General features: G+C 28.9%; 2 protein-coding genes across 2 annotated transcripts; both read right to left on the bottom strand.

Moving 5' to 3' along the window:
* Positions 1-6,579: 6,579 nt before the first annotated feature.
* On the bottom strand, positions 6,580-7,372 carry LOC113874428 (UDP-glycosyltransferase 87A2-like). Its single transcript, XM_027512650.1, has 2 exons — positions 6,995-7,372; positions 6,580-6,861 (listed from the first exon to the last, which is right to left on the bottom strand). Exons 1-2 carry the CDS (start codon positions 7,370-7,372, stop codon positions 6,580-6,582), a joined length of 660 nt encoding a protein of 219 aa, XP_027368451.1.
* A 2,050-nt stretch (positions 7,373-9,422) lies between these two features.
* Positions 9,423-13,479, bottom strand: LOC113847825 (UDP-glycosyltransferase 87A1-like). The gene is made up of 2 exons (XM_027477118.1): positions 11,439-13,479; positions 9,423-10,490 (listed from the first exon to the last, which is right to left on the bottom strand). The coding sequence occupies exons 1-2, from the start codon at positions 11,920-11,922 to the stop codon at positions 9,604-9,606; spliced, it is 1,371 nt and encodes a 456-aa protein (XP_027332919.1). The 5' UTR covers positions 11,923-13,479; the 3' UTR covers positions 9,423-9,603.
* Between the last annotated feature and the right edge of the window lie 5,567 nt (positions 13,480-19,046).

Below are 19,046 nucleotides of genomic sequence, written 5' to 3'. Positions count from 1 at the left end.
CATGAACAAAATATTATTGTATTTTATATAATAATAATAATAATAATAATAATAATAATAATAATAATAATAATAATACCGTTTCTCGGTATTAGGCGAATAGTTTTTTTTTACCTCCTTACAACGTTGATGTTACTGTTACGAATATAGCTCAAACTCTGGATAAATATCATCAACTAAATAGTACTTCATATTATATGTGGTTCCATTTATTGTAAAGTGTAGCTTAAGACCTTACTCTTGCAAAGTATTGTTAAAGCTGGTTGATGACATTGATGTGGTAATTGAGCTCATAATGCCAAAATATTCATTTTAAATTATAAGTTCCAATGCTTGACCCTCAATGATGAACAGAATTACAATACAGATCTTGAAAATTAACTGAGTACTCAAACCAACCTTTTTGGTTTAGATTGATTGAATTGGTGAGTTGACTTAGTTCCGTGATGATCCTACTTCAACTAGTTTGACTAACACATTACATGAATTTGCGAAGGAAGATATATTTGAACATACATTTTTGTAAGATATTCTTTGAAGCCTGCCATTTTTGGAAGGAATGCTAGTACAGTTCAGGTCCTCCAGGAAGAAATCGTAGGAAGTTGGTGGAAGCCTCCAATCTGCACCAATAATTCCAAACATATTAAAGAAAAAAAATAACCAAACAACAAGGCAATTAGTAGCTTGATTATCAAATACTACAAGAGAAAATGCTTCTCCAAATATACAGCATTGAGAACATGAACATTTTTTTAGGAACATGCTCTGAAAGAGACTGAGAGCACTTGGGCTTTGCTAGCCTCAAGTTCATATTGAACAATGGCCAAAGATAATACTATGCTTATGATTTAATTATAGAGATAGATTAGGAGAGTTTTATGTCCTAATGTGTTTTCACACCTAAGGAAACTTCAGTAGTACTTTTTAAGTTACATCAACGCTTCAATAAGTTTTGTGCTAGGACATATTTGAGTTAGAATTTATGTCTATAATTAAAATAGGTTTAGGTTATAAATTTGAAGGTATATAGGACTCCTATGATTAATTGAAACTAGACATATCCATATGCAAGTTGGCCTAATCCTAAGTTTAGAAAAGAAAAAGACTAAACTATCATTTTGATCATTGAAAAATTTAGCGTCAAGCATTTTAGTCTCTTCAATATTAAAAATGTTACTTTGGTATTTGACTTCCATCTTTGCTGGGTAGTTTAGTCCCTAAACTCAGATACCGTTATCAAATAATAATAAAATACTGTCATGTCACAAGGTTGATATAACAATATTACGTTGTTTAGAATAAGTGGAGTAATTTGTATAGTCAAATAGTACATAATTGAAAATTTTTTATTTTTTCTTTGACAAAGAATCGTAATATTTTTTTTCAAATTCTCTCCCAAATTGAAAATTGTAGCTCTATTTGGCAGTGAAAAATTTGAGATTAAAATATGTTGTACTCGCAAGAATAAGAATCACATGGAAGATTTAGTAATATTCTTTTTCCTAATTTTTTTGTGAGTTATTTTTCAGTTACAAAACTGAATAACAAAACCCTAATTTCTTGTGTGCCATTGAGGATGAAGACATGGTATTGGTGTTAGGTTTGTTTTGTTTGATTAGATTAATATTGTTTCCTTTCTCCATTGATGCTAATGTAGGAAAGTGAATATATTTTTTTGTTGTTTTGTGAGAAGAAAATAGTGGTCCTCCTATGTCTATTACGATTTTTTGCTTTTTAAAAGAAAAAGATAATGTGAATGGAAGTTGTCTCCTTTTTGCATGGTTTTACCCATTACTTCCATGTGTCTGCATTACTTTCATTATTTATTTGTTAAAGTAATTTAAAAATATTTATGTATTGCTGATTTATTTGATAATTTTATCTCTATTAATGTAGATAATATTGTTTTACATTCACCTGTAGACAGTTTTTGTGGAAGAATATGGGAATAGGAAGGAGTACAAGTGGGATAAGGTTAAAGTTTAGCTTGATAATAATGAAGACATGATAAATATTTTCAGTTTTATAAACTTCAGTAAGGTAATGGGGTATTAGGGTATACAAAATATTTTTTGGTTGGACTCTACTAAAGTGTTTAACGAAGGTTTAAATCCATTGAAATTTTCTGCTAATGTATTGGATATGGTGGCTGATGCTAAGAGAAATAAAGGAAAAGAGGAAAAATGAAAGTATATTATGAGCATGAAATTGTTGAACCATAATTGCTTGATGAGGATAAACTTAGACTATGGAAAGCAAAGAAGTTGAAGAACCAGGAATGGAAAGAGGCATTGAAGTTGAAGATATAGCAATAAAAAAAGAAGTAGAAGTTAAAGGCACAACAAGAGAAGGAGTAGAAGTGGAAGGTACAATAACAAAAGGAGTACAAGTTGAAGTTGAGAGAAAACAACGAAAGAAAAAGACAAAGGAAAAGGAAAAATGTGAGGGTGAGTGTGGTAAATCAAATGGGGAAACAAAAAAAAAAGAAGAAGCAAGAGAAAAGGGAAGGAAAAGGTAAGTGTGAGTCTACTAAATCAAAAGAAAAATAGAAACACAATAGAATGAGAAAAGAAAAAGGAAAAGGAAAAGGGTAACAAAAAGTAAACAGAAAGATAAAGAAAAAATGACCATAGTTGATGAAGAACATTATTTAGATGAAGAATATTTTGAAAATGTTATGAAAGATGTAAAAGATGTGGGTGATAGGGAAAGTTACCACTATGAAGAAAGAGAAGAACATTCAAAAAATTTAGGAGGTATGAAAAATTAATAATTCCAGTGAATTCATATGGTGAAGACAATAACAAAGAAGTTTTTTCTTAATTTATTGAAGCTGTCAAATTTGGAAATGTGCAATTGGAGCTAGGAATGAAGTTTGGAAGTTTAAAATCCTTCAAAACATGTGTTAAGGATTATACAATTCAGATGGGAAGAGAAATTAGGTGGGTAAAAAATGACAAAGTGAGAGAGAGCCAAGTGTAAGAATGATAACTATAAGTGAAAAATATATTGTGCAAAAAGTAATGTGACAAATAACTTCCATATCAAGACTTTTCTCAATGAGCATACTTGTGACAGTTTTTAAGAATAAAGAAGCAACACAAGATTGAGTTGTAGGAAAGCTTGTTATAAAATTAAGGAAACATCCCTCCATGAAACATTCTAAAGTTTGAGTACATGAAAGTGAAATATGGTGTGAAGTTAGAAGATAGCAAAACTTAAAGGTTAATGATTAAGGCAAGAGATACTGTAGAGGGAAGTGAGAAGGAACAATTTGAAAAATTATGGGACTGTTGTGGAGAACTTATGAGATGTAATCCAAGTTTAACTATGAAAATTGATAATGTTCTTCATGTTGAAAATTTACCACAGTTTCAAATATTATATATATGTCTTGCTAGGTGCAAAAATAGCTTTAAGACTGGGTACAAACCAATGATAAGTCCTGATGGTGCACTTTTAAAGGCTTATCACAGAAGACGATTGTTGACAACAGTGGGGTAAGCTATTAATAATCATATATGGGTAATAGCCTATGTTGTTGTTGATGTTGAAAATAAAGAGAATTGACATTATTTTTTATCACTCAAACAAGGAATGAAATTTCATATCTGACATGCAGAAAGTAAAATATCTACGTATGACTGAGTTACTAATTAAATATGCCTGACATGGACTAAATTGCATAATTAATATATTTGTTTAGGACTAATTTGCATGATTAAAAAATATATTGAAGACTAAAATGCACATTGTTATTTATTGTAGGGTTTGATACAGCTTTGCCAGAAGTCATGTCAAGTGCACACTATAGATTTTGTGTATGACATCTATGGCAAAATTTCTGTAAGCAATATAAGGGTAAAATATTGGAGCACTTTGTAAGGGAGTGTGCCAGATCAACCATAATCTCACATAACATTTGTCTTAACTAAACTTGCACCATAGGTGATGATAATACTCATAAATTTGAAGTACAATGTTTGCCAACTTGGGCACTCATACATACACTTGTAAATTTTGGCAATTATCAGGTTTGTTAAATTTATATGATTACTAATTTGTTAAATATATATAAATATGCACCATTTATAATGTTTAATATATATTTTTTTTGGCTATTTTTATAGGCATGCTTTGCATGCATGCTATTGTTACAATATATAGCATATAAAAATGAGAGACTAGAAGACTACTGTCATGGATGGTTAACAATGGAAGCATGTCATGCAACCTATGAACATCATATTCAACCATTACAAGGTTAAGAATTTTGAGAGAAAAGTGAGTAAATTTCACCACTACCACCAACTATTAAGAAGTAAAGGAGAAATGATAAACAAGGAAAAGAAACAAATGAGAATCCAATAAAACATAAATTGAAAAAAAAATTATCACAGTTTAATTCATGTTATGGAAGCTAAACTACGACAAACAGACTTGCTTTATATTGAAAAAAAAGAGAGTAAAAAATAGAAAATTCTCAAGTCCAAAATAACAATTCAATACAACAACCCTCCATTGTACTTGTAGAAGAAGACCCAACACAAAAGTCTTCCATTGCACCTGCAAAAAAAGGTCCAACAAATGCAATAGCAAAAAACCAGCAAGGTGGAATTAGGTCTAAATTAACCATTAGACAAAGATCATTTGTTACTATGTTTAGGAATAAAATGTTGGACAATTAGGATACAAGTTTTTTATTTCCTAAAACAATGTTGTGTACCTAAACTGAACTATCACGTGATATATCAATATTCTGTTATTATTTAGTAACAATATATGAGTTTAGAGACTAAAATGTCTGATAGAAATAGTAGAAACTAATATGACATTTTTAATATTTTATAAAAATAAAATATATTTTATAAATTAATAGGCAAGTAAGTTAAAATCAGATTTGTAATTTAGCTTTATTAATTTTAAATTTTGTGATAATTAATTTTTTATTTTATAATAAATTTTTAAAATAATTAAAATAATTGTAAAGAGTAAGATTATAATAATAAAAAAAAGTAATAAATATTTTTTTAACTTTTGAAATATGAAAAGAACAAATTTTTCTTTTTAAAGGCAACAAATTAAAAGATAAGAAGGACGGTTAAGAAGTGTTATTAATATACTATCTAACATATTTTTTTTTATTATTGATTGAAATTTATTTAAAATAAAAATTATATAAGTATTACTCATTTAATTAAGAGTAGGATATATTCTTTTAATTCTTGATAAATTTTATTCAATACAGTAGAGTATATTACTAACGTTGATCTGGTTATGATAATAGAGCGATGCCCACTAATTCATGTATTGCCTTCGCAACCTAGCATACAGAATCTAGTGGCAATTGTCTTGCGTAACTATTGTTTTGTGTTCAAGGTTAAGATAGCATATGCCCAGTGAAAGTAAGAAGTTTTGGAGGCATTTTGTCCATAAGTTCATAAAAATTTCTGAATTTATTGCGAACTTTTGTAATGTTTTCTTTATTTATAATTTTCTTCGACTAGTGTTTAGCTTTGTTTTATGATTATTTTACGTAAAAAAAAAGTATTTTACAATTAAGTTAAAAATTAATTTAATTCTATTTTATTTATATTTTTTAAAATTTGAATTTAAAATAAAAATTTATATTTATATATATTTTGAGTAAAATTTTCACTAGTTTATTAATTAATTTTGTCAAGCACATCTTCAATTATATATATAAAACTTAAATATATAATTAGTCTCAATGAATATAACACATTCTACATGAAATATTTATAAATTTTATTATTATTATTATTATTATTATTATTATTATTTAATTTAAGTTAAAAAAATTAAGATTTAATATCTATTAAATACTGCAATAACTCACAGAAAGTCAATTTAATATTGAGTACATGTAATTTAGTTTTATAATATTTTATAGATAATTTTAGAAAAGTCTTTAAACTTATATCTTCTTCCCCTTCGCCGCCTCACACCCCCTTCCCTTCCCCTAATTCATGGTTCCCTGTATTGTACGAAACTCCTCAGCATTGCAGATCACAGTGTAAAAATACCCTTTACATCAAGAGTCAATACTATCCTAGGCAAGCTATCCCAACCCCATAGACAGTATTCAGTAAATGGGCGAAATCAAGAATCATAATTTAATAACTCTGATAGTGTCAAGCTGTGACTACCAATTTCAAGTTCTTTTCACCGATTTTAAGTCATTTATTTAGTTACACACAATTATTTTTCTCTGATTCCAGTACACCGGTGATCTTATGCAACAAGTTAGTCATAAATGGCTTCATATTTAGAAAAACATGTGAAAAGAAGAAACCGAGAAACAACACGATTTTAATCATATACGTTTAGACCTAATTATGAAAAAAAGGAATTTATGATTTAATGGACATTCATGGTCTGCACGGTAAGAAGCTTAGAATGATATTACAAAATCTAATCATATTATGGTGCAAAACCATACAAGACATGAAAAATATGAACTCTAGGCTTTTATGATCTTAATATTAGATAATGGATCCAGCACTGTAGTTGGAGACTGTGAAAAGAAATTAGAGGATTAGAATAAAACCAACAGTCTCACTCTGGCTTGGCACCCCGAAGTATATGGCGAAGAAAAGCACTGATATCAGAATCTGTTGATCCACCACTTGCAATTGCACGGTGACATAGCAGCTGAAGCTCCCTGGCTCTTTTCCTCATATCTCTCCCTTCATCACTCTCTAAATCCATAAAATTTTTAACAAGGCTAGCAATTTCATCTTTTCTAATCAAAGTGTCTTGTTTAACTTCAACTTGTGTTTTCACCCTCCACCCCACCTTCCAATATTCCACTATCAATTTACAATCTAGAGGTTGGTCCTAAATATTGTACCATGGGTGCAGAAAACGCAATACCTAGTACTCCCTAGCATATGTGAGCTTGAACCTCGAGCCATTGATGCTTTGAAACAAGAGTTCTCGATACCCATTTACACTATGGGTCCTCTCATACCTTGTTTTGGTAATGGTCACGCTGGTTCTGTGGACAACAAACATTCTGACCATGGTTACTTCCAATGGCTTGATGATCAAAAGGGGCTTCCATGTTGGTCATAACGGCTTCAAAGAAGGTGACGTAGTCGTTGGCTCGATCATGTTCGGAAGGAATAACGTTGGGGATTGAGGCAAATCTGAAGTTGTCAGGTTTGGAGTCGGAGCCGATGAGGCCGAGCCATTCCTCGGTGACCACGAAGGTAATGTGGAGGTTGGTGTTCTTGTAAAGCAGCAGCTTGCAGAGGTTCATCATGGGGTTGATGTGGCGTCGACCTGGGTATGGAACAGCCACCACGTGGCCGGAGATGGTTGGCGGAACTGGAATTGGGTCTTGCATTGAGATTAGGATTGTTTGGAGAGGTGAAAGAAGATGGAGTAAGTTTGCTCTGTGCATAGGAGGCGTTTATATTTTTGTTTTAGCATCCAGATCCCAAGAAAGACCTGGAGAATCAGATTCACATTGTTCAATCTTCAATGAGGAAAATCGGACCTTATTTATTTTTTTAATATATTTTAAAAATAAATTACTAAAATAATTTTTTTTAAATCAAACTTTGGGGTAATATAATGACATGTACCTAAATTCTAGCAAGTTTCATGAGGCGAACATATTATTTTTAAAAAAATAAATTTGTGTTTAAACTGTTTGAAGTAAAAGAAAACACAACGCCATTTACGCGAGTTAGTTAAAAAAAAATATTAGTAAAAATTTAAATAATTACTTTTATTATTTGTGTAATTTATTATTAGTCAATCATAATTTAGTATGATTAATTTGCATTTTAGTGTTAGGTACTGGTTATAGAAATGAATATATAGTTTTGATAATTATTTTGTATTAATTAACACAAATATAATAATAAATATATTAAAAATATGAAATTAGTAGTATTTATTAATGAATTAATTAAAGAAGCATAATTTTTTATTATTTTTATTTTTGTATTTATGAAATATATATATATATATATATATATATATAATGAATTAAAACTTCATTAATAAATGAATTAATTAATATAAACTTGATAATAATGCATTAATAAATATTACTAACTTTTCTTTGAAGATAACTAAACTCTATACGACAAAAATCTAAATTTTTTTCAACCTATTTCAAATAAATTATGGGAATTTAATAATTATAATTAATCATTTATTATAATATAAATTAAAAAAATTTATTTGAAATTAGCTCAAATTAGAATTAATGGCCATAGGATAGTGGCATGACCGCTCCACATATCTTCAACTATCTGAATTCAAATTTGAATCTCTCTGTTTTTTTTTTTTTAAAGTAAGTTTTGTGCCTAATGCGTGTTAAAATTTGTTTAAAATAAAACTTGTGGTAACGTAGTAAAAAAACTTTAGATAGAATTTTTTTTAAAAAAATATTATTTTATTTTTAAAAAAATGTTAAAATAAATTAATTGGGAAATCAGATCATCTTTTTTAAGTAAGTAAAAAAATTGAGAAAACAAACTAATAAGATTTTGGAAAAATAGAAGTTTTTTAAAAATTATTTATTAAAATAATAATAAAATATTTATTTGTCTGGATTTCTCCTAAAATGTGATACATATTAAAACAAAACGCATCTTAAAAGTGCATACAAATTTTAGTAGTTGATGTTGCTAATATTCAACCACTCTCGCCTTGTAAATTTTGTCAAGAGAAAGTAGTTCCTTATCATTCACCAGGTTAATTTTTAATATATATATATATATATATATATATATATGTAATTTAATAATTACAAATAAAAGTTTATAATTTTTTAAATAGTTACATACATAATAAAATTATTTTAAACAATTTTTTTTTCTAAAAAATTATTTTGACTTTATTTTATAACTATAAATATTATATATCAAATAATAAAAATGCAATAAAATTAAATATTTAAAAATAATAATATTATTATATAGTGTCAACAAAAATTTACGAATTCAATGTCAACAATTAATATAAAATAACTAAAATATTTTAAAAAAAATAAGAAGAATTTTAGAAATATAAAAATAGATATTTATAAAAAGATAAAAATTTATATAAAGTAATAAGAAAAAGTTAATGAAGAACTTTAATCTTTATAATTTAATATCTATATCAAGAGTTGTATTTAATACAACAGATAAAAATTTAAAATAGAAATTATTATTATTTAAATAATGTTGATTAGTTTAATTGTTATAAAATATTTTTATATAATATGAACATAAATCAAAGTATGAGTTGATGGTCTTAAAAAAAAAATTTAAAAATATCTACCCTAAGTTTTATAGGTAGAACATTGTCGTATAAGGTTCCGTTAGTTTTAAAATTATAAAATTAATAAGCACACTTTCAATAATAAAAAAAAATTACAATAAAAATATATGATTTGAATTAATTTAGATATACTTTTTAATTTTATTCAACAATTTAAAATCAATATATACATATCAAAATGAATTTTGTTCAACTTGAAATCAAATGAGCACTAATCGTCCATAAAGAAATAAAAAAAAAAATCTCTTGATAAAATAGTAACTTATAAAAATGAAGAAACAACTTAAATTTAACATGCTAGACTTGCATTATATCCCTAATAAAGGCGTTCAAATCAGTTAAAGCTGAACCCTCTTTTGAAAGTGCACGACGACATATCTGCTGAAGCGTTTTGGACATTTCCCTCATTTCCCTTGTGAGATTACTGTCCAAATCCATAAATTTCTCCATTAGCCTCACAATTTCATCTTTCTTAACCAAAGTATTTGCTTGAATGTCTTCCTTCACCCTCCACCCAACCTTCCAATCCTCTACTATCATCTTACTATCTAGTGGTTGGTCCATAATTATTGGGAAGGTCAGAAAAGGAACTCCAGCAAAAACACCTTCTTTTGTAGAATTCCACCCACAATGAGACCAAAAGCCTCCAATAGCAGGGTGACATAAAACTTTCAATTGGTCACACCATGTCAAAACTATTCCCATGTTCCCACAAATTTCTTGCAACCTTGAAGCCTCACTACGGGCTACCCATAAGAATCTCACACCACTTTCTTTCAAAGCAATTGCTATCTCATCAGTTTGAGCTCTTGAAACCGAGAAAAAACTCCCTTGTGAGATGTAGAGAACAGAACCAACGGGTTGTGCATTTAGCCACTCAAAGTAACTATGGCTAGCCCCGTTGGTGATCGATGTTGGATTGTCTTGAACGTTAAAATATGGTACGACAGGGCCAATAGTGTAAATGGGCAAAGATAACTTGGATTTTAGAGCATCAATGGCTTGAGGCTCGAGCTCATAAATGGAAGTGAATAGAAGAAATTGTGCTTTGGGAACCCATGCGAAGGCTTTCAAGCACAGTTGCGACATTTCTTTGGAGCTGGAACTAGCGTCGTTTAAAGGGAAATCCGCCAGGCGCATTGATGAGATTCCAGGAATATAGTCCACACGTTTGTCGCCGTTTTCTGGATTGCATTCAGTTAAGTAAAACAATTCAATCACTGTCTCTAAATATCATACTTTTATATAAAATGCCATTTATAATAATATTATAATTATATATTATATAATTTATTTGTATCAAACTTTATAAAAATTGAACAAAACTTATATGATAATTATATGGTATATTTTAAAAATATTATGTTAATTTTGATAAATAAATTTATTATTAAATAGTTTTAGATTTATATATGTATCAATTTTAAGATAAATCATCTCATAAAAAAATATATCTTGTATCTAAAACGGGGTTAAATAATAATAAAAAAATCTATACTATTTTCTTTCTGTTTTTTTTCGAAAGAATCCTATACTATAAGCATTTTTGGTTTGAAAAAAATGAAGGAAGAAGAAACCGTGAGAGATTCTTCGGATTTGTTAACGAGTCCGCACATCATTTAACTTATCTAAACAAATGAGAGATTCTTAGGATGCCACAAATTTGTCTCCAATACAATTTTTAATAAAATATATTATAATATAAAACCAGTCTATATTAACTGATTATAATAATTAGTGATAATTTAAAATTAGTAATTATTTATTTATTGCATCCAAATATAATATACTATTAACATTATAAGGATGAAATTTTTATCCTAAAATATTGAAATTAAAAATAAAAAATATATCAATATTATCTCATCACCATTTATTTTCTTTTACATTATATAAGTCAAATTAAAAATTACATAGTTAAATAATAAATTCTTAACGATAGATTAAATAAATAAAAATATTTTTTTTAAAAATTGTTGGAAAAATAAAAGGTAAATAAATATTTCAAATTGTATATAAAAAAATAAATATCTTATTTAAGGTTTCTTTTTAAATTTGAAAAAAATGACATATAAACGGAAATGCAGATATCTCAGTCTTCTTTTGAAGTTAATGGTATTGTCAATATTTACCTGACAAGTTCACAGGATAATGCCCATTTTGTTCCAAAAGGTGATGATGGTGGAGCACAGAGAACATAGACGCCGACATGGTCCAAAGTGATGCCACTGAAATATTCCGTCGCTTTCCAACCGCGACCCCCCAATATAAGAATGTATCAAATATGATTATTGTAGGCGGCGGTTCAAGCCGGTCGAGTAGCTGCTCAAAGGGCGCTTCCATCTTGGTCATGACAGCTTTTATGAAGCCGATGTGGTCGTTTCCGCGAGTATGTTCGGACGGGACGACATTGGGAATTGAGCGCAGCCTCATGTTGTCGGGTTTCGGATCTGAGCCGATTAAGCCGAGCCATTCTTCGGTGACGACAAAGGTTACTTGGACACAGTTGTTGTTGGAGAGCAACAGCTTGCAGAGGTTCATCATGGGGTTAATGTGGCCGCGAGCAGGGTAAGGCATGGCCACCACGTGGCAGGTGCAAGTAAGTGGCGCTTCCATGCGATGGAACTATGGGGAATGTGGATGAGGTTAAGGAAATGAAACCGTGTGAAGAAGAGCCAGGTGAGGAAATAGACATAAACAAACAAAGCACGGGTTTCGATATTTCATAACGGTCACTGTTAATGAAAATGATATTAAATTGCATTATAAATTATAGGAAAAATATATTTATTATATTTTTATAACTTTTTTAAAAAGATTTTAAACCTTTACTGCAAAACACTGTTAATATTTGCTTAAGGGTTATCTATTGGAGTTCGTGTTACGAGACAATATTACTGGTTGAAATTAATTATACATATATTTTTTTAGGCACATTTAACCAAAGGAGAAAGTTTTAAATTTTTGTAAATTAATGTTTATTTGAATGCATGTAAAAATATTAAAAAATAATATTTTTTCATTATAATTTGTAATTTTATAATATTAATATATTTAAGAGGTGCAAAGAGTAAAACAAGATGAGCAAAAAGTAATATATTAAGGCTAACAAAATAAGTTAATTAACCCATGGCTCATTGCAAACAGTGAGTTTTAGAGGTTGAGAAAAAAAAATTTAAATTGAATAAATTCTTAAATTAATCATTGAAATTGAGTGATAAATAAATTAATCACAAAATTTTTAAATTGATTTGTTAGTTATTAATTTTGTTAAATATCAAACACTTTAATTTAACTCATTATCATATTAATATTAACTTTTGCTGATAAAAAATAACATGTTTATTAAAATGACTGTCGTTTCGCCATTTTTCTTCACTGACAACTACCATAGTTATTCAACTCACCGCCTCTTCTCAACAACCTCGTTTCACCCTTTTTTTCCACTCCCTAATATCTACCATCTCGTTCAACGATATTGTTTCACCCTTCCCTCCCTTTCCTGCCATCCACCTGGCATAAATTGCATAAGCCTTTTGTAGTGTGGTTTGTCAATTTGAGATTTAGGGTTAGGAAAGGAAACCGTTTCTATGAAATTAGACTGAGTAGTAGATAAGGTTGTTTTGCAGTTCTTCAACTTAGATCTATTCAAGTATGAAGATGTATGCAAGTTTCCAACAACAACAACGGAGGGTGTATTGGACGTCAATTTTCATTGTCAATGTTAGAGCAACAATAATAGTGAGGGCTCCACACATTTGTTAGCAACTACTGTAGCATCATCAGGTTTTCCACCAATTAGACCCTCACAAGGCTGGCCACAGATAATGGATGAAAGAAATAAAGGGAAAGCCAAATTAGTTACTTACTGGTCTTTGCTTGAAATGGTGAGTGGCAAGTAGGGGGAAGAAAAACTTGTGATACTAGTGTCGAAGGTCCATGCAAAGGTTCAAGGAGAGGGACTCTGGAGCAGGTGCTTTTTTTATCGAAGGTGGAGTTGAGATAGAGGAGGATTAGGTGGTGGTGAAATATGTGGAGATTCAAGACATGGTGGAGACTTTGGAGCAGTAATGAAGGCAATAAGATTGGTGGTAGATGATGATCGAGTGGAGGAGAAGAAAAACTACATTTTAGGATGAAGGAGAGAGAAATGACACGTAGTTTTAGTATCTCATCGCTTAACAAAAAAATTTAATATTGTTATGATAAATCGATTTGTGATGAAGATATCATGGGTCACGATCTCAGTGACTAATACGAGGATTTACTCAATTATTTTATTCAAGCTTGTAAAGTGATACTCAAACTTAATCGAATTTAATTATTTTAACTTTTTATTATTTATTATGAACTTAGTTTGCATTAGATTTGATCGAATCTACTTTAAAAAAAATTGAATTTAATTCAAATCTAAAATATAAAATTTTTTATTTACATTTTATCAAACAAATCTAAATAAGTCCAATTAAATAGATATATTTTATAGATCTCACTATTCAAATCTCATTCAAGCTCGTAAAAAAATACTCAAACCTAATTAAATTTAATAATCTTTTTTACAATTTAATAACTTTTTATTATTTATTGTGAACTTAGTTTACACTAGATTGAATATAGTTAAAAAAGTTTGAATTTAATTCAAGTCTAAAATATACTTTTTTTTATCTGCATTTTATTAAACAATCTAAATCAGTGTAGTTAGATATACATATTTTATAGATATACTTCACCATTTATTATAATTTGTAGTTAGAAAAAATGAAGAGGAATCGAATGTTTTAAAATAATAAAATTTATTTATACTTAAGAGGATAAGTCTATTGGTATATGTATTATTTGTTTACTTAGGAAGATAATATATAATAAAATGTACAATTAATATCTTTATTTATATTAACTTTTTAGGTTAATGTAAATTTTTTTTTATCATTTTTTTTGACAAGTGTGTAAAACATTTAAAAATTAGATGAAAATAAGGTATAGTTAAAAAATAATTAATATTACATGTGAAGTACTAATTATTTTATGACTTGCTGCAATATTTTCTCTCTCATTATTTTATGACTTTGGAATTGGATTAATCGGTGTATTGCATGTTTAACATGACTAACAAGTAGAATGTAACTCAATATGGTAATAATGTTAGTATCACTGTAACTTACACTGTCTTGTATTACTTAAGAAATTATTGTATGGTCATTGATACCGAAGTAACTACCCATGTATGCTAGGAACCATCGCGGAAGAGAAATTGACTAGTTAAGTTGGAAACCTAATTAAATCTCACTCTGACGTGAACCAAAGTGACCCAATGTTATGCATGTACACTATGTTTTGATATTTCTAATGAACAACAATTTTTTAGATAAGCTGCAATTATTCATACTAACAAGGAATATAACTTTGTACTAGACATAACTAAGGTCACATGTATAAATCGACAAATCAATTCACATCCATATAATAAATAAATTCTCATGGTTCATATGTGCATTCTACGTATTATCATACACTCATGTGGACCAAATTTCCTTTAACTTGAGCGTTAAAGTGTTTATTGTAAAAGCACTTCTCCTTGAAAAGTGATCCCAGCAAGTATATTAGATCATTAAATAATAAAGTAGAATAAAGAGTTATTGTACTCACAAGAATAATTCAAGTATCAATTCTAATTAATTAGATAACAAGTTGAACAATTAAAAAGAGATGATATTGAAAGAAACAAAGACTAAATTGTTGAACAATGGAAAAGCAATATAAAATTTGATAGAATTAGGTACTAGGGTGATTTACTTTATTTTAACAAAATTAATACAACATAAACATCAATATGCTTTGTCCAAATTCAATTTAACAGAGGTAGGGTCATCATACCATTAAAGTTTTTCTCAAGATCATTCAATGTTACTAAAAAAAAAATCAAACAGAGCACCTAATCTCGTAATATATTTAAGTTTACATGAAACTCTCAAATCCTTGAATACCATATAAATCATATTTTTCTATCTTTAGGTGTCATTCAACTCTTTGCATTGCATTCATATGCATGACTCTTACTCCTTTTCTCAAATTTGTGAAAATCTCTTATAATCTTAAATTGGTGATTAAACAATTCAAGATAAATAAACTCAAATACAATATTCACTATCAAATGAGAACAAGACATAAATTTAATCACATTAACATAATATAAAACAAATATTCTTCATAAATCACCATTAACAAATGATTTAGTTACAAGTCATGGATAATAACTTAAAATGGACAACAATGGAAGAAAAATTGGAAGAAGGCTGAAGAAAAAAAAATACATAGAGTCAAGAACTAATTTCCAAAAGAGGTCTCTCTCGCAAGTTTCAAGCTACATTTTTCTTCTTCAATATTTTGTACTTTTCTCTCCTTGCAGCTAACACGTTTTCCTAAAGTTTTGTGTCAATTACAGGTTGTTAGGATAGTATAGAAACTCACCTCACATATATTATATTTGCATACTTACTAATCATGTTGTACCGTGACTTAAGTTTCAAGGCTCACATTTAATTTTCTTAATTATTCTTAAATTACAAAACTTGTAGAAAACATAATTAAAATACAATATTAAATGTGAATGTAATCATGTAAGAATTTAAATTTAATAATGTAAAAAAGAGAAAAAAAAACTATCTATAAACTAAAAGTTCTAAGATCTAAAAAATCTTAAAAATATATATAATTGCTGAAAGAGTTATCATTACACTATGTTCTGATATCTTTAATAAACAACTATTTTTTTAGATAAGCTGCAATTATTCATACCAACAAGGAATGCGACTCTAGACAAAATCAACAACATCCATATAATAAATGAATTCCCATGGGCTCATATTTGCATTCTACACATTATCATATAATTATTCGGATCAAATTTTCTTTAACTTGGACATTAGAGTGTTTCTTGTAAAAATAACTCTATTAGAGACATAATCAAAAACTCTCGTCAACCATGACTTGAAATCCTTTATGACGAAGAAAAAAACTATTTTACTGTTCAATACGCTTCAATCATATTTATTTTGTCATAAAAATAATACTTGATTATATTTTTAAATTAAAAAATTAATAAAATGCTAAGTGTTTATTACTATATAATTAGTCAAAATCATTATCGTCTTTCAATAATATCTGGTATTTTTCACATTTTAAAAACGTGTCTCTAATCGTAGACTTGGATGACTTCCAAAAACTCAGATTTTTTCAGCATTAATAAGAGTATGTATGGAAGTGCATCAAATAACTAAAGTAAGTACGTGTATTAAGTGAATGTTGTTCAAAATGTGTTTGAATTCACATTTATATTACCATAAATTTATATTTATTTTAACAGAAATAAGTATAGCTTCTACACTCAATTTCTTTTTATAAAATTTTCATCAAGTTTGTAAACACAGTGTAGAAGAAAAAAGAAAATGAAAAAAAGCAAACACGCACGAAGTAACTACCCATAATGATGTGCACTTTTGTCTGCAAATCTCAAATTGCACTTTTGTCTCCCAAGACTTAGGTAGAGTATTCAATAGCCATAGTCCCAAAACCTCATCATCAAAGTTGATACCCATTCCAGACAGTTGATCTAGGAGCCCTTGAAATTCATTCAAGTGATCTGAAATAGAAGAACTCTCCCTGTACCTCAAATTCATCAGACAATTCAACAAATACAATTTATTGTTCCTTGACTTAGAAGCATACAAGGACTCAATCTTCTCCCACAAAGTTCTAGCATGTGTCTCATTAGCAATGTGATTATATACATTGTCTTCTACAAATTGCCTAATAAAACCACATACCTGTTGATGCTCAAAAGTCCATTCTTCATCAGACATATTTTCCGGCTTCTGAGTAGTAAAGACTGGAAGATGTAATTTCTTCACAAACAACAAGTCTTTCATCTTGCCCTTCCACAAATGATAATTAGTACCATTCAAAGCTACCATTTTTGTATTTGCCTCCATCATTCAAGCAAGTCAAATAATCTCAAAACCAGAGCCCAAAGAGCTCTGATACCACTCTGTTGGAGAAAACCAAACACAAGAACACAATTATCTAAAGTGAGCAGCGGAAACAATTTCCCAAACTTGCAAGAACCTGTGAGGAGCAACAACAATAACAAATGGCAGCAACAAACACAAGGACACAAAGAATTATTTACGTGGGAAAACCCTCTCAATGTGAGAAGTAAAAACCCACGGGCTCAAGCCAGTCAATCAAGCTCCACTATAATCAAATGAAGTAACAAGAGAGTCTCAAAATACTGCACAAATTCGTGCAAACAACCAGCTAATACAACCAAGCAATAAAGCCTAACTAAAGAGAGAAAATCTCACAAAACAGAGCTGCTGTTCATACACGATTTCTCTCAGCAAAAACCTGAAATCGACGATCCCAGCGGTCAGAATGAAGAAATATACGTCTGGGAACTACTGTCAAAGTTTCAGCTCAATACAACGGTTAACTAAGGAGAAATAACAATTTCTCAGCAGCTAATCTGTGCAGAGTCACCAAAAACAGGGCTTCTGTGCGAAGACAGTATCTCCAACTTCAGATCTCCAATTGACAATCCGAACGGTCAGAACAAAGAGCACCATGTTACGAATCTGCTGTAAAATTTTCAGCCCGATCCAACGGTGAACTAATTGGATATCAGAAAAATGAAGCAGCTGGTCTGGAGCTTCTTTTCTTCCCTCACTTCCCTTCTCTCTTTTTGATGCCTCTCACCGAAAATGCTTACACTAGGCTGCGAAAATAGACTTCCCTCACCCACTCCACTGACTTCTCACTCCCCTCAATTAAGTGTGTAGAAAATGAGCTTGAAAATTTAGACTTTTGGACACATAGTTGGGAGTCCAACCCAACACACTCTGCCCTTGTGATTTAATATTGCCAGACTCTGTAAGTAAGTAATCCTAAATTTAACATCGATTAACAAGAAACAGATGGTTGCAGTGAGTTAGCACTTGGTTTTGAAAATAGCAAAATGAATGAGAATGCATGCATCTCTAGGCTCAATATTAACAAACAGATCAATGCATTTCTCAGCACAGTGATTTTGAATATTTTTACGAATAACTTAAATCCTAAGTTATTTGACTAGAATAAAAGCTTGTTTAATCAAAACAGAGTTGTTTGATTTATAAAAAAAAACACGTTATTTTATTAAAAGAAATTGTTTTTTGAAACATTATTTCATACAGCGCTTGAATTTCTAAATTTCTAATTTATTTTATTCTTACATTTTATTAAATTTATTTACTTTTATCTTTTTCACATTTATAAACTTTTAACCCATGCTTACTTTTATTTCTCACTCTCGTTAAATATCATTTATTCATAATATAAAATATTTAAAATTATAATACAATATCTATATATTTTTTCTTGTTTCACTTGATAAAATATTTAAAAATTAAAATTAAAATCATTATACTATCTTTTAAGACGAAAATTTGTCTCAAAAATAAATTAAATATGAAATGTGAAAATTGTTTAAAATTAGTATATTATCATTATATATTTATCAGTTAATTTAACTAGTTTTATCAAAATATTTATAATTTAATTAAATGATTTATCAATTTTTTATTTTTTATTTCAATTTTTCATTTAATTTATCTGTTAATTTTGTCAAATAGATGCAACAAATTAAATTTATCACTAGTATTATAGTCAAATGCATCTCAAGTTGCTTTCTCTCTCAAATTGCCCAT

Source organism: Abrus precatorius, unplaced genomic scaffold (assembly GCF_003935025.1).
Source record: "Abrus precatorius isolate BTA unplaced genomic scaffold, Abrus_2018 Scaffold8, whole genome shotgun sequence".
Lineage (NCBI taxonomy): Eukaryota > Viridiplantae > Streptophyta > Magnoliopsida > Fabales > Fabaceae > Abrus > Abrus precatorius.
The sequence above is the reverse complement of the archived record's forward strand: the minus strand, read 5'-3'. Positions and strand labels throughout refer to the sequence as shown.